This window comes from Athalia rosae, chromosome 1 (genome assembly GCF_917208135.1).
Source record: "Athalia rosae chromosome 1, iyAthRosa1.1, whole genome shotgun sequence".
In the NCBI taxonomy this organism is placed as follows: Eukaryota; Metazoa; Arthropoda; class Insecta; order Hymenoptera; family Athaliidae; genus Athalia; species Athalia rosae.
Genome location: NC_064026.1, coordinates 15,537,018 through 15,552,066, shown reverse-complemented (window position 1 = coordinate 15,552,066; position 15,049 = coordinate 15,537,018). Strand labels below are relative to the sequence as shown.

Here is a 15,049-nt window from a genome sequence, read left to right as displayed (position 1 = left end):
TTCAAATATATATTAAGGCGCGAGTACGTCATCGTGTTCGGACACACCCCGCTCGAATATACACGTGTGCGTGATATAAGTTCGCAAAAATAGAGAGGCGCGCGCGATCTTATTGTCGAAGAGATTTGACGAATGAAAAATAGAAGTAAGAGAATAAAAAAAAAAAAAACGAAAGAAAGAAAACGACGTTCGCCGTCTCTCTCCGTTACCGAACAATTCCGGCTGGATTTTTAAGCCCAGTCATCGCGACTAGGAATCGATTATTCGTCGTGTGGTCGTCCGCGCGTGTGACGAATTTCGCGTTACGCGCGTTCGAATTGAGAATAATTGAAATTGTTTCCCCGTTCGAATTGCGCGTATTTAGGTTCACGTCTACGGAGAGGGAAAGTAGGTGGAACAACGAGGGAAATACCCAAAAACAAAAACAAACGAAGAAAAAAAAACAAACTGCAGTCATTTGAAACGGGCGGCGGGTATTTTTGAGTCTCTCGGAGATAGGGTTATAGGTATACAAAATGGCGGAGGCGCGAGGGGGGCTGCACCTCGTGGTTTCTTGCCGTCTCTTTTCTAAAAGAAAGCGCAAAATCTAAGGGGTTGCTGGGAATGGATTATCTCCGCAGGCCCGTCAGAAATGTAACGGGGGATTAAGGCGGGAGAATAATTGTTCGCGTCGTCTATACGATACACCAGATACATGCTAACAATAAATTTGAGATCGTCGATCGGCTTGGCGAAGAATCGCTGCAGTGGAAACGGTACACGAGGATCATCGCAGACGCGTAAAAAGCCGCCACCGGGATTTTGACCCCCTGTGAATGAGAGGAGGCGGGAAAAAAACAAGAGGGGACAAGAAAGCGAAATTAATAAGTCTGGACGTTGATTGGATGTAACAGGTGAGCGTATGTAATTTACAAAGTCGCGATCGCTCATTGCCTCCGGGTAATGTTGACACAGGTCGGGGATTATACCGCGGCTGGTATTTATATATATATATATATACATATATACATTTATCGGAGGAATAGAATCGTCCCGGCGGTTCCTTACATGGGGACCGCGGCAATCAATCCGCTGCACAACTTTACTCGAAACGTGTTCAGCCCCGGGGATTATTTTCTACCGCTAGTTACAATTCCGGGCTATCCGGTTCTCCCCATAAATATCAATCGACCGCCACGCGCATCGCGTCTCCGCTACCAGGTAAATACGTCACGCGTCCACTCGATGGTTACAGGTGTGCGTCAAAACATCATACAAATTTCGACTACGACCGTAAGCCGCCCCAAAGTCGAGTAGGAAATCTCGAGCTGACCGAGTGGTCCAACTGGTCATGAAATTTATTTATAACCCGTAGGCCAAAAATAATTGAATCCGGTTATTTTTAAACGCGCGAACGATCGACTGCCGCTACTACTACTACGACGACCGCGACGACGACGACGACGACGACGACTACGTGACGCCGGTTAGAACGCGGGCGGGTGTCGAAATTCCGCGATGTGGCACGCGGCCTTCCCGTGACGTAGTCGAGAATATTGCACGTCGTCGACGTGTTGCGAGTCGTGACGGAGCCGCTCGCGGAGCGTTGGCAAGAGTACCGGTAAAAGAAAAAAAAAAGAAAAAAAAAAGAAAAAAAAAAGAAAAAAAAAAAAAAAAAAAACAAGGGGGGGCCAAAAAACGAGGAAAAAGAGGCGTCCCCCCGCCCGTTCGCTGAACTATTTCATTAACAGAACTCCGACACACCCGCGAACGCGTGAATTTCGTCCGCCGTTTCGATTCCCCGTAAGTCCGGGAACTGACCTCACTTTTCAAGGACGGATTGAACGATCGCACGAATTCTTCTCTGTAATAACGCGCGCGAATTATCATCGAAATCTCGTTAGAACGTTCGATGTTCTAATAATACACGTAGAGATCGTTGACTCTGGTTTTTTTTTTTTTATTCTAATTTTTTTTTTTTTTTTTTTTTTTATTTTCATTTTCATTCATCGTTACGTACAGTCGTCAAGGTCGATCGTCGCAAAAACTCACGGACGCTCTTGAACTTGGCGGAACAAAAAAAAATTCCAACGACCGCGGAGCTTATCTATTTCTTTTTTCTATTTTCTATTTTTTTTTTTTCTCGAAAAGAAGAGATCGTTAGAATTCGGCGCCAGGTCGGAATGTCGTATCCCGCACTCGCGGATATCAACCGATAAACGCGAGTGACGAAAGATGTTTAGAGATAAGAAGAACGCGGTGTAATTTCGAACGAGTACAGCTGGAGCGTATAGAACTCACGTTAGACCGTCTCCTGTCACGTAGAAGATAACGGTAACGGATATAAAAGCTGGGAGTGGACGGACGGTTTCGCAGGTAAGCCTTACGCAATCGAGGTGCGAATGTGATCACGTACGTATCATAGCCGTGTAGCGTAGTACTTACGCGGTTTTTTCGATAAAATAATTTTCGTCGAGTCACTAACGTGTGGGTAATAGAAATCGTCGAAATCAACGCGTACGGCAACGACGCGGCGTGGATAACTGAAAAATTTTTGCTGATAACGCGCGTATCGTCACTACGTAATCGGTTGCATCAGACGTCACAGTTTTCCATTCTTCCGACCGTATACGCGTGTCTTATACAGACCTGCGTACCGAAGAATGTCTCGATTTTTCGTATCTCAGCTATCCCCGATCGATGACCCATCCATCCATCCATCGATCGATAATCGGATCGCGATCCGACATCGAAATTTATGATACGCCACTTCAGTTTTTCTTATCTTTTTCTATTCCTTCAATTAAGTCATTCATTTACATAAAGGGGGAGGCGGGGCGGAACGGAACGGGGTACCCCAAAAATTTTGTACATTTTTTTATTTTTACAGTATGATCGAAAAAACCGATTCAGACGTCATTCTGGATTTTCGAGAATTCGTTTTTGTTTTTTTTTTACAACCAATTTCAGTTATCGAATCGAATCGAATGAAATAATTATTAATTTCTTCTCTTCTCACGGTATGACTATGAAAATCTTTTTCATTCAATTCAAATACGGAATGAGAGAACAAATTTTCATCGTGTTTAGGTTTCGCAAAAATCAGGCTTCCCTCGCCGTTACCCGTACTTTTTTTCCGATTGAAGAAAAAAATTGCAGAGAACCCAATTGCGGAGAACGTCCGTACGTATAGTTATAATCCGGAACAAGTGTCAATTGGATTATTCGCAAGGTAAGCGTCTATAAATAGGATCCGGATAACCTGCAGTCAGTCTACGTGCCGACGGACTCGTGCCGTCGTTTCTATCTCATTTCATTTCGGTGTTTTCTTTGTTTTTTTTTTTTTTTTTTATGTTCTCCTCTCTATTAATTCACGGACGTTAATATGTTTTTATTTATTTGTTATTATTTTTTTTTTTTCTGGCTCTCTCGTTACGTTGAGAAAAAAACTTTCACGTACGGTCGGTGCGCTTCGTAACACGCGGATCCGCTCCGTTCTCTAGTCCGTGAATCAGTTTCTCCGTCCCGAGAGATTTCTGTTTTATTTTCAGCGCGTTCGACGCCGACTAGACCAATGATCCCCTCAAACGTGTTCGGACTCGTTAGCGAAATATGGTGACGTCCGTGAAGATGAGAAAGAAAATGTTTAGAGAAAAAAAGAAAAGGACAAAATATAAGAGAAGACGAAATGATTAACAGATTTTGTTACACCACATGAGTCAATCGCCCCTTCCCTCACAATGAGACGGTATATTTCGCTCCTCGTGCCGCCCGGATCCGCGCGCTTTTTTTGGGTCGGGGGTAAATTTGTCCATAAATTAAGAAATTACGAAACTATAGGTGTTAAGTGCGTCCTTTGCGTCGAACATTTTTTAACTCTCGAGGTCCTCGGAGGGGTTCAATATTTCGCCGTTTGCGGTCGGCGGTCAGCTCCTGTGAAATTCGTTATTTTTATCTTCTTTAAAATAACGAAAGTCTGATGAATCATACGCACGTGTATGTATGTACGTACGTATCATTTTATTACGGGTCATTAGATACCCGATGTGCGGTATTTTGTATGTATTTCTTTTCTTTCCTTTTTTTGTTTTTTTCTCTCTCTCTCAACTTACCGGACCTTTGGATCTGAAAACAGAAAAAAAATTTCACCGGACTAATTCCCCTGACTCGATTAGATACTATGGTGATGTTTTATCAAAATTTTATCCATATTACCTACGTAATGTGCTGCACAGAAATTTCACCGCGACAAAAATGAGTTTCCATCGATTTTTCAATTTTTTACTATTTCTTTTTTTTTTTTGTTTCGTACGAAAAAAGTCGTAATTTTCTCTATTCTCCTATACTACAAACGAAAAAAAAAGAGACGGTTTTTTCTCTTATCATTTATACGAATACTAAATTAAATTATACGATAATACTTGCGTGGTACATACGAAGTATTCGCAAAAAGTTTAGCAGATTACCGCAAGATAAAGTAATTTATTATTGTTATTATTGTTGTTGTTGTTATTATTATCATCTTCCAAATATCATATCGTACGTTAGGTTAGGTATATACACGTCTTCATTAGAATTCTATAACTTTGATATTGCTTTGGAAGGAGTGCAGGGGGATGATACATGTAATATCATAAGGTTATTTGTTGTAATCGATTGAGGTTTTTATTTGATATTTGACGGAGAGTAACTTGGTAATTGCATTCGACTCGGCGTTTATATTATTTCGAGAAATCGGAAGACGAATGAATATAGGTGGGTACACGAAGTTACGGCGGATGAAAGCGAATTGTATATATTTATTACGTGTAGGTGAGATTGACGTAGAGACTCGTAAAAATAAAATAGTTTCCGTAAAGGAGAGACATAGCTTCGTCGGCTGAATTCAAGAAGGAAATATCCCTGGAAAACGTGACAATCGCCAGCTGATTAGTCAACGAATCAATCACTTCCTCAAAGACAACTCGGATCGCCTCGACACAATAATTATATCGAGCTACGCGTCCGCCATCAGATTTTATGATGCAATTTTTGGTTGAAATTCATTAACTTGGCCTAGATTTCTTCGAAGTCTCGTCAGTCCACGTTATTGGAATAAGGCAGCCTCCTCCGAACGTCGAGATGACGACGGGATACGGATACCGATTTGTCTAACCTTTTTTTTTCCATTATTTCTTTTTTGTTTTTTTTTTTTTTTTTCACACATTTCGTAACCATCGTCGTCATTGACACTTGTTCAATTATGCGGTGTAAGCACCGTACGCACATGGGCAGTGTTCTGTTACACGCCACCATATCCGTTTATTTTCACTGCCGTTTAACGCGCGCGTGATTTTCTCATTTTTCTAACGATCTATTTCTTATTGGTTTTCTAATCATACGTTTTCGATACTCATCCAGGGTAAAATTTCCACGAACTGAAAATATCCCCGATTCACGTTATTTGTCTACACTATAATGCAGGTTCATCAACGTCCGAAGAAGAAAAAAAGAAAGAAAAAAAAAAGGAATACTTGTCCACAGATTGTTGTGCCGCACGTGATAAAAGCGATCATTTTTACAATAGTGAGAAAATTGGATTCCCCCGATTTTTCTCACATTGTGCGATAATATTCCATTCGTTGGAAATGCATAATACGATATGTTCTCGAAAGAAATTTTTCCACGATCGCAACAAAAATATGTGGTATGCGAGCCAACGTACTCGGAAATCTCGAATGCTTCCAAAAATGACAAATGTGTGTATTTTTTAGTATGGCGATGCAGTTAGTGAAGATAGTGGAAACGATGGCACCTACCCTATTTTCCCTTCCTTGCGCGATGGAATTTCCGATTTTTTGCACATTATTGAATTTCATTTTTGTTTAATCGAAGTCTTCGATTCGGCCACATTGTGGAGAGACTTTTCCGTTTCATTATAATATTTGATGAGGCTCGGGGCACGATTAATTTTCGCAAATTCTTCAGATAAATATATTACAGGTACAATATTTCCACCGTGAGGATAACCGAGCGCATTTATAACACGTGCACCCGTATAAATGCGAATCGCATATCATTGGAAACCGGGTTGTAGTCGTTGATTACGATCAATTCAACTTTCGCGTAAAAATCTCTTTAGCGGATCGCGCGGGCATTTGTTCTTTTCAAATATAAGTATGATTGCGTGTAACGATCTACAGAAAAATAATCGATCGTAAGTGAATGGAAAATTTTTTATCTGACCACTTAAAATTCTACCTCAACGTCGAACGGTTACGGAGATCTGTGTAACAAATCAGTTTCCAAAGATTTGAAAAATTTATTTATCGCGTTCCTCGAGAAAAAAATTTTTTTAACATATTTTCCGAAATACGCACATATTCATAACTAAGAAAACAATATCGCGATTAAATAATTGATTTTTCTCTGGACTGCATTCTCAGGAAAACATGCACGAAATGATCACTCGTATATGCCGTTTAAAAAATAAGAAGAATTCATTTTTTGTCTCTTTCGTTTTTCTTCTCTTTTACTTTTTGCAATTCACTTTTTCATCCGACTCACAAACGGTCGGTAATTGTAATCCTCTGTTTTTCAACTTGCGGAACCGGCGCGCGAACGCCCACAATCAAACAATGCGTAATAAAAACGAGACGTTCTAATTATACTTGCAATTATTTTGTATCTGTAAAGTTTCGATCGTAAAAATTACTCGGAATTTTCATCTCACTTCCATGCACGACGATGGCCAGTTGCAAATAAAAAAAAATATGTATATATATATATATATATAAAAATCATTCTTCCCGAGTAACATTATGATTCAATTTCGAAAAAATTACGGATAATGTACTACCGTAAAAAAAAAATGTAGATCTGGATCGTTACATTTTTTTAAATCTTCTTCTCGGTTCCTTTAATGAATTCGTTCGTCGATATATATATATATATAGCAGTGACTGCGGGATACAGTATGCCGAGTTTCTCTTACATCTGAAAAGTATAATAATTTTACTTGTAATTCTTTTCCTCTTTATTTACATTTATTGCATCAAATATTATATCTTTCTAGGAAGGCGTGCACAGGTGAATCTATTTAATAGCCTAAACACGATCGCGAAATGGCCGTCGAACGCATGTGGATACACTGCACAGCCGCGGCGATCTTCGCATGTATTACGCGTATCTACTGCAGTAATGAGAAGAGAAGAGATTGATATCTCCACCTGATCATCGCAATCAAATGAAATGAGTCGCAAGTAATTAGCAATCCATCAAGGTGGATTGGTATATTTTGATCGTATGATTCGGCAGGATTCCCTCGACTTGTTAATCTTTGCAATTTCACTCTATTCGCGTATGGTGGCTTTTCCCAAAAAATTTTTTTTTTTTTCAAAAAATAACCAACCAAACAAGATTCGCATAAGCAAATTATTCAGCGACGCGAGTGGCACATGGCGTATATTGCGGAACATCCGGTATAAATTTTGCGGCGATAAGACTGAATTTAATGCTTTAGGGCTATCACTTTCCAATTATTGCAATACTTTATCAGTATCATAGATATACATTGATATATCTATGTCGGTATACATAATACATATAACGACCGTTTTACGCCTGTCGCGCAATAATTATTCCGCAAAAATGAGTTAGGAACATCGAACACGGGGATAATCCGTGATAGCGAGCATTTCCGATTGACCGTAACGAAAAGCTGAAGAAAAAAAATCAAATCGAAAAAAGAAAAAAAAAAAAAAAATCAACTTAAAAAAAAAATATCTATGGTATCGGAGTGAGTCGCGCCTGCGACAATTGTGTCACCGTTCGAATGACGTTGCATAATTCCATTAGAAATGAAAGAAGAGAAAAAACAAAAAAAAAAAAAAAACAATAAAAACAATAAAAACGGAATCCTGCAAAAATGGAAATTTCGGGGCAAAGTTCCTTGACGAGTGTGGGTGTCCTCCTATCGCGATGGAAGTTAGGTGTACAGGCGTCGAGGTGGGGGACGCCAGGCGTCGCTATGGTATATATGCCGAGTAAACCAAGCAGCGTGCAAGAGTTCGCAAGAGACAAGAGAGAAATAAAGACACGCGACAAGGATTGAGCCATTATAGAAAAGAAAAAAATTTGAAGATTATTTAAAAGAGGATAAAAAATTTTTACATCAATTTGTTCGATCGCCAAAATTTTCATCGATAAATCTATATTAACGAGATATCGAAAAGTATATATAAGAAGAAATATTTCGAAAATATTTTGAATTATTTTTTTCAAATAAAAAAAAAACAAGTCTCAGCATCGATCTACCTGCATTTAACCGACAAGTGACGTAAAGTGATCGACGGGTTGAAAAAAGTGTCGAGTTTTTCCCAACGTCGAGTGATTTTATTTGAAGATAAGAGAAACCCGAATTTCTTCTTTTCAAACACAAAAAATGAGTTCGTCGGCCGGTAGCAGAATGACCCTTTTGAGTACGTTTGGAGCAGTAATTTTGGTCCTCGTGTTGCTCGCAGCAGAAAACGACGCCAGACCTTCCGGACGCATTAGGTAGGAACCGAATGTGCCTTATTATATTATCGTTGGAATTCAATAGATTACCAAAATTTTCGTAACTTCATTTTTTTCACTCTCTTCTCATCTCGATATTCTCGCAACGAAATCGTATCACCGATGAAAAAAATCGAAAATTTCCCGCCAATCGTAAGCGCGTCGACCGCTACAGTTCGCCATCGTACGTACGAGTTCTCCAGTCCCCCCCCCCCCCCTACTTCCGCTTGAATCTTGAAATTTTTAAATCAGAGAAATTCAAACTCGCCCGGATCAAAAGCGTTGAAATAAAAGTTGCTCGTTTCGCATCGAAAAACTCATCCAACGATTAATAATCGCCACAATTTATAGCTAATATTTCATTCGAGTACTCTCAATTATTCCGTCTGACGCAGAAAATGATAAAAAAATTTATACTATCGCGGATTTATAATGTTGAAGATTGTTTTTTTTGTTCTCTTTTTTTTTCTTAGTTATTAATATTATTATTCCTCAAATACGCAATTTTATTACAAGAGAACGACTTTTGTAATATATCTTTTTTTTTTTCTCGAGTATAACGTACGTACGTATGTATACATGTCGAATTAATATTTATATTAAAAACTAATATAAAATAACGTTTACGTATAGATGTTCACATATTCAATGTGCACACACGCGCATCGATATATAGACGTATATTTTACTCACAACGGATAGCTGGTGTAACATTATACACGTGAACACTGAAACTCATCACGCGCAGATCTGCTCCACTTACGGCCATTCATCCGATGACGTAAAAGTCCATCCATCAGTAGTTACTAGTAATGATGCAACAAGTTTGAAATTTCCGATCATTCAAAAAATTCATTATTTTAATCATATCGTACTTCGAAATATAAACGAAGCCTACATATGTATATCCGTCGCGGCATTACGTGTATACACGCATACAAGTATATATATTATCTATAGCGCAGTTGGAATTGAATGCAGATATCGGATTTGTCGAGAAGAAAAAAAAAAAAAAAAAGTAGAAAAAATGGCGGCTTTCGGTGATCGAACTATAGAGAGCTTTTACTGAAAATAGTAACGAATGTGAACGAACGATAGAAATAAATTGGCCGAGAAAAAAAAACGGTAGAATTAAAGGACGATAATAACGGTGAAAAAATTGTGCACACTACAATATATATTATTAACTTTGATTTTACAGCAGACAAAAACGCGTGTCGGATCAGCGTCTGGCGGAATTGGAAACGTTGTTAGCCCTGGAAAGAATACGTGGACAGTTGGTCACCGTTCCCGTTGCATTCGGTCGCGTCGACCCGGCGAAAATGTGAGTATAGAAAATCTGTAAAGAGAAAATAAAAAAACATTACAATCAAATTGAGGTAGATTTAATCGTGAGACAAGTGCGTGTATGCGGAGTATACATGTATATATATACCCGTTAACAGCACGACAGCACCCAGGAAATAGGTATACGAAATTTGGTATAGAAGCCCTTTTATTGCGCTGGGTCTATAACGTAATTGTGCCTACGGTGGTTTCCGGGGTTGCAGTTGTTTCATCTGATTAAGAAAAAGTTACGATTATTCCCGTTGGTTTCAAAGAGATAGAAAATCCTCAGGTAGACTTCGACGGTAACGATAATAATAGCCGCGGTAACGAAGAAACGTAAAGCTTTTAGGTGGTAGGCGGTACAGGCGGGAATGAAATATGATAAAATTTTGCCGGGATTGATTCAATCAGAGAAAATTATGTCAATTTATCTCCCGGAGTTCACGAGGCGCGGACAGAAACCACTGAAAACCAGATACGATTGATCGGTAAATAAGCTGCGTCAGGTAATTTGTGTGAATATTGCAGGTCGTTGTGTACATGGTTGTATAGGTATGTAATATCAAATTGGGTGTAATCCCCCCATGCATTTTGCTATTTTAGGCCGCACGTGCACGCCGCCACGTGCATAACCGGTTGTAATTTACGTGCATCCGATCACAATACCGTATCGTGATCTACCTATAAATTGTCTACAATTGTGCGCTCCGGTCAATTAGAAAATTGGAAAGATTTAAGAGTTTGTCATAATTTATAAAACGTTCGCCCGACACGCTACAAAGTTTACAAGCATGTAATTGACGCTATTAACCTTCCATTAAATCTGACCGTTTTTCTCTATCAACCGTGAAGAGATTACGGCGCTTATCGATGACCGATTTTTTTTTCATTTCTCCCTCTCTCTCTTTTACACTCGGCAGGCTGCGATCTGTGGTGATTTCGGCGGATGTCACATGTGAGTCGTCTAATTATTGGCAGATGTCGACTTGGGTGCTATCTTTTTTTTTTTTTCCCTCTTCTGTTTTTCTGCATTCGTGCTTCATCTTTTTTCAATTCAAGTTACATTGACACGATTTTTTTTTGGTTCGGTTATCACTTTTTGTATCCGCTGTGCGTAATAATTATTGTATCGTAAGATGCGTAGGTCATTACACCATACAAATCACTCGATATGATCAAATATGGAAGTTTCTTTCTTCTCTATGTCTCCGTTTTTCCTTTTCTAATTTTCTACAACTTTCATTAACGAATAAAATTTTACTTTTATTCATCTGCTTTTTTTTCAATTATTTTTCCAACTCCCAGCGTTGATATTCGTTCTTCCGCTCCCTTCGTTTCAATGAATCGTGATGAAATGAAAATGCGAAGGAAGATTACAAAAAGTTGATTACATCGATTATCGTGATCCGCGTTAGCAGATTTGAAAAGTCCGATAAACATTAGACATATCGTTAAATCGATCACCGGGAATGCGGTGAGTCAATTCTGACCAGTTCAAACGTTTAAACCATTTATTTCTTTGTTTATCTATTTTCACTTTCATCGTCGATGATACGTGACATTCGTCTAATTATAGATAAGAATAATCACAGTCATCATAGCGCACCGATGAAATGTTTCACACCGGATCACATTTGATTTGCTGTAAGCTTGGCGTGATCATAACTGGCGTAGTTAGACACTACGCGATATGATTTAAGTTGGCGCAAAATATCCCTAGTGGAATTTACCCCACGACGGTGTGCAGGTCGAGCGGCGTCAGATCCCCACCTCTGCCGTCGCGCTGCTGTAAATTCACCTAGGGATATTTTGCGCCAACCTAAATCATATCGCGTAGTGTCTAACTACGCCAGTTATGATCACGCCAGGCTTACATCATATCATTTTGAATTGTACGTGATGCAAGTATGACCATACGTCATCGAGTAATCGTACCCTGACGATTATTTGACGATTCAATTCCTAAAATTAAATTTACCGTCATCATTTCTTACGAGGACTCCTGCAATGTACATACATTCAATATCTCGATTTAATCTCAGCTTAATCTTTTCACGTCAGTCATTGCAGGTGTCTCACTATAGGTAGTCTCGTACCCAATTCATGCGATCTACAGTTTGCGGTGAAAATCAGATTAAGTGATTTAATTTATCTTTTTTTGTTTCTCTTTTTTTCTGATTGAATTTCAAAGAAGTTCAGGAATTGACGTGCTCAAAAGCTCTTTCAATCGACCGAGAAATATACGAGAGATATTGAGAGAAAGAAAAAAAAATTAGGTAAAGAATTTTAAAAACTAAAAAGAGAGTCGAAGAAATTTTTCCGCTAATTTAATTTGCATCTGGCAAAAGACTGCGTCGGTTACTCCCGATGTCCTCGGTAATGGAAAATTTAATTCGGTTATCACGGTCCTGCAGCACAATAATCTTCGACGAGATGCTTTGTTTTTATTCATTTTTTTTTTGTTCCACTTTTTTCCACTTTTTTTCTTCTACGGTGTTTAGAAATTTTGAATCGATAGGCCAAAAACAATTGTCACGCGGCTGCAATTCTCGCCGGAGCAATAACTCGTACTTAATCAGATAATCTAAATCTTGAATCATTTAAATGAGAAGAGTTTCCGGTAACTTCTGTAGTATATTTCCGATTTAATTATTCGCAGCTGCGAGTGGGAATATCTACTGGGTAAAGTACGAATCGCGATAAATTGTACAGGGGTCCTTTTTCCCCTGCATTTTTTGACGAGAGCTGATTTTTCCAATTTTTTTTTAACGGTTCATTGAGTTGGTATTCTGTGACCGATAATCATGTATTTTAATTTTTCTTTTCTCTTTTAATTTGTTTCAGTGGCCGCAGGCGACGTTCAAGCGTAGAAGGTGGATTTGAAAGACTTCAACGTATTTTGCAAGCGGCTGCACAGGACTCTCAGTCCGTAGGCCAAGAAAGTGACGAATCTGCTTCATCGATTTGGGTAAGTTTCGTTTTATGAAAAACTTCGTCTGTTTTTGTACCTTTTTTTTTCGGTTCTCATTTGTTCTCTCGTTTCGAAAAGTTTGCCGTCCGACCTTATTCGAGCTATACTCACGTATCTACGTATTACACCACTTTTCGACGACGCTTTTAATTTTTAATTCATCGCGCTACGCGATAATATTCTGCTGATCTCAACCTTGATCGTGTGTATTATCTTCTCTGAATATGCGATGTATTTTTTCGAACACCCGACAAAAGTATAATGTACGCACGATCCGTGACACGCGCCATTTAATTTCGAACAAAATTATCAAATCAATGATTAAATTATTTTTATCACGAAGCGACTGACTTTATTATATTTATTGCTATACGGTAAAAAGATATTTCTAAGAATTTTATAAACGATCATCTCCAGCTTTAGATGAACTGCAGTCTCATAATTTCATCACGCAGATAATGTATATATATATATATATATATATCGAGGAATATCTGTCGTCTTAGAATCACTAAATCCGTGTAATCTGGTTCTAATCATCGACCTATTAATTAATTGGGGTGTTAGTAGCGATAAATCGAAGTTATTTTATAGACGGCCATTAACAGTCGCTGATGGCGTAGTTTCCAGTTTAGTTGAGATTTTCATCAGGCAGACAATTACACGTACTATACGCATACGGCATAAGTGTGTATCAGCGTAACTGCAATCTTAACTTATTTTCCACTTATTTCTGATTACAGGATGACATACAGGATCGACGAGAGGAGGAGACGGAGGATCAATTTATATAAATTGAAGAACTTACGGAAATGTTCGAGAAAAAAAAACATGAAAAAAAAAAAGAAGTCAACGAAGAGGTTCTCAGCTCTCATTCCTCAACAGTATTAGCGGAAACTCCGCCATCTGAATTTTAATTTAATATTTACACCGTAGTTTTTTTTCCCTCTCTTTTACAATTTTATTATTTAAGTAACAATAGTAGACCGATAATAGGTAATTTTTTTTAAACTAAATATTATACGCTATCACCAATTGACATTCCAGTGTCCAATGTGCAGAGAAGAAAAATCTGCTTCAATAACTATTAGCGTATCATTATGATAAAGTGTTTCGTACTTTTAGTATCGAAAAGTATAACTAGAAACAGAACAGGACGGTATTTTGAATTAGTATTCTTCTTTGTCCGTTTTTTTTTTTTTACGAAGCTATGCCTTTTAGTAACTTATTTAATTTATTTATGTGACGCTAATTTTTCATTTAATTTATTCAAAGTCGTTAATTCATCAGAATCATTCTTCCTTGCCATTTTTATAATTGTGTGTTCGTTCATTTGTTTGTTTGTTTATTTGTTTATTTATTTGATTCGAAATTCATCATGGAAACTAAATCATTGCTTCATTTTGTTTTTTTTAATTAATTTACTGTGTCAAAATAATTTAACTATTCACTTAATAATTAAATAGTCTAATTAACAACGATAATTCGTATAAACTTGATGTGCATGTTCCACGGTATGGAATCATTAATCTGATCTGTTATTGAAATTAATTATTATAACACGAAGATGAAAAAATAATTACTGCAAATAACATGCCTACCTATCATGTCTGTACGAAAAAACGTAGGAATGTTAATTGAAGTTAGAATCATTTCTATGAGCAGCTGCAGTATTTTGACGATTAAACGATATGCGTGTGACTGGTATTAGAAAAGAAAATTTAATCTAAGGAAAAAATATGGTTCTTTGGTATGATTTATGGGATTTTCATCATTTTCTGAAACAGAAATGAGAAATGAACACGAAAAATAAAGAGAAAACCATATTTTTATAGAATCTAATAGTGAAATTTATTTATTATCATTTTTCATCATTATTTGCACCTTGTAACGTAATGTGATACTTAGGTGTTTATTCTCGTCGACTTCTTTGTTCTCTAATTTATTCAAAGAAAGAAAGAAAACAAGGAATGAATGAGAAAAAAATAAAATAAATTATAAAAATAAACAACAACTGTGTCCGTTCATTTATCGATGCTCTCCGACGATGTAATTTATTTTCGCTAGGAAAACAAAAAAACTAAATAAATAACTTACCGTATGCGAGTGTGATCGCAATAAAATTGATCTACGTTTCGTACGTATTCGATCCCTCAAACAATAAGTCCTTTTACACTTCGTGTAAGTAGAAGGGTGAAAAATAAATATTCTTACGCCTCGCTGCGGACCACCAGC

General features: G+C 37.7%; 1 protein-coding gene and 1 long non-coding RNA gene across 2 annotated transcripts; one reads left to right on the top strand and one right to left on the bottom strand.

Moving 5' to 3' along the window:
- Positions 1 to 2,954: 2,954 nt before the first annotated feature.
- LOC125499933 lies at positions 2,955 to 9,842 on the bottom strand. Its single transcript, XR_007277000.1, has 3 exons — positions 9,208 to 9,842; positions 3,992 to 4,104; positions 2,955 to 3,912 (listed from the first exon to the last, which is right to left on the bottom strand). It is a non-coding gene; the product is annotated as an uncharacterized LOC125499933 (long non-coding RNA).
- LOC105690530 lies at positions 7,024 to 14,876 on the top strand. Its single transcript, XM_012408347.3, has 4 exons — positions 7,024 to 8,514; positions 9,716 to 9,838; positions 12,688 to 12,811; positions 13,558 to 14,876. The coding sequence occupies exons 1-4, from the start codon at positions 8,402 to 8,404 to the stop codon at positions 13,606 to 13,608; spliced, it is 411 nt and encodes a 136-aa protein (XP_012263770.1). The 5' UTR covers positions 7,024 to 8,401; the 3' UTR covers positions 13,609 to 14,876.
- The last annotated feature ends 173 nt before the right edge of the window (positions 14,877 to 15,049 follow it).

What these genes read in the sequence shown, in the direction of transcription:
- LOC105690530 (XM_012408347.3), top strand. Translation starts at nt 8,402, where the DNA reads ATGAGTTCGTCGGCCGGTAGCAGAATGACCCTTTTGAGTACGTTTGGA. An exon ending in AGACCTTCCGGACGCATTAG is followed by an intron (nt 8,515 to 9,715) that starts GTAGGAACCGAA and finishes TTGATTTTACAG; the next exon opens with CAGACAAAAACGCGTGTCGG. An exon ending in CGCGTCGACCCGGCGAAAAT is followed by an intron (nt 9,839 to 12,687) that starts GTGAGTATAGAA and finishes AATTTGTTTCAG; the next exon opens with TGGCCGCAGGCGACGTTCAA.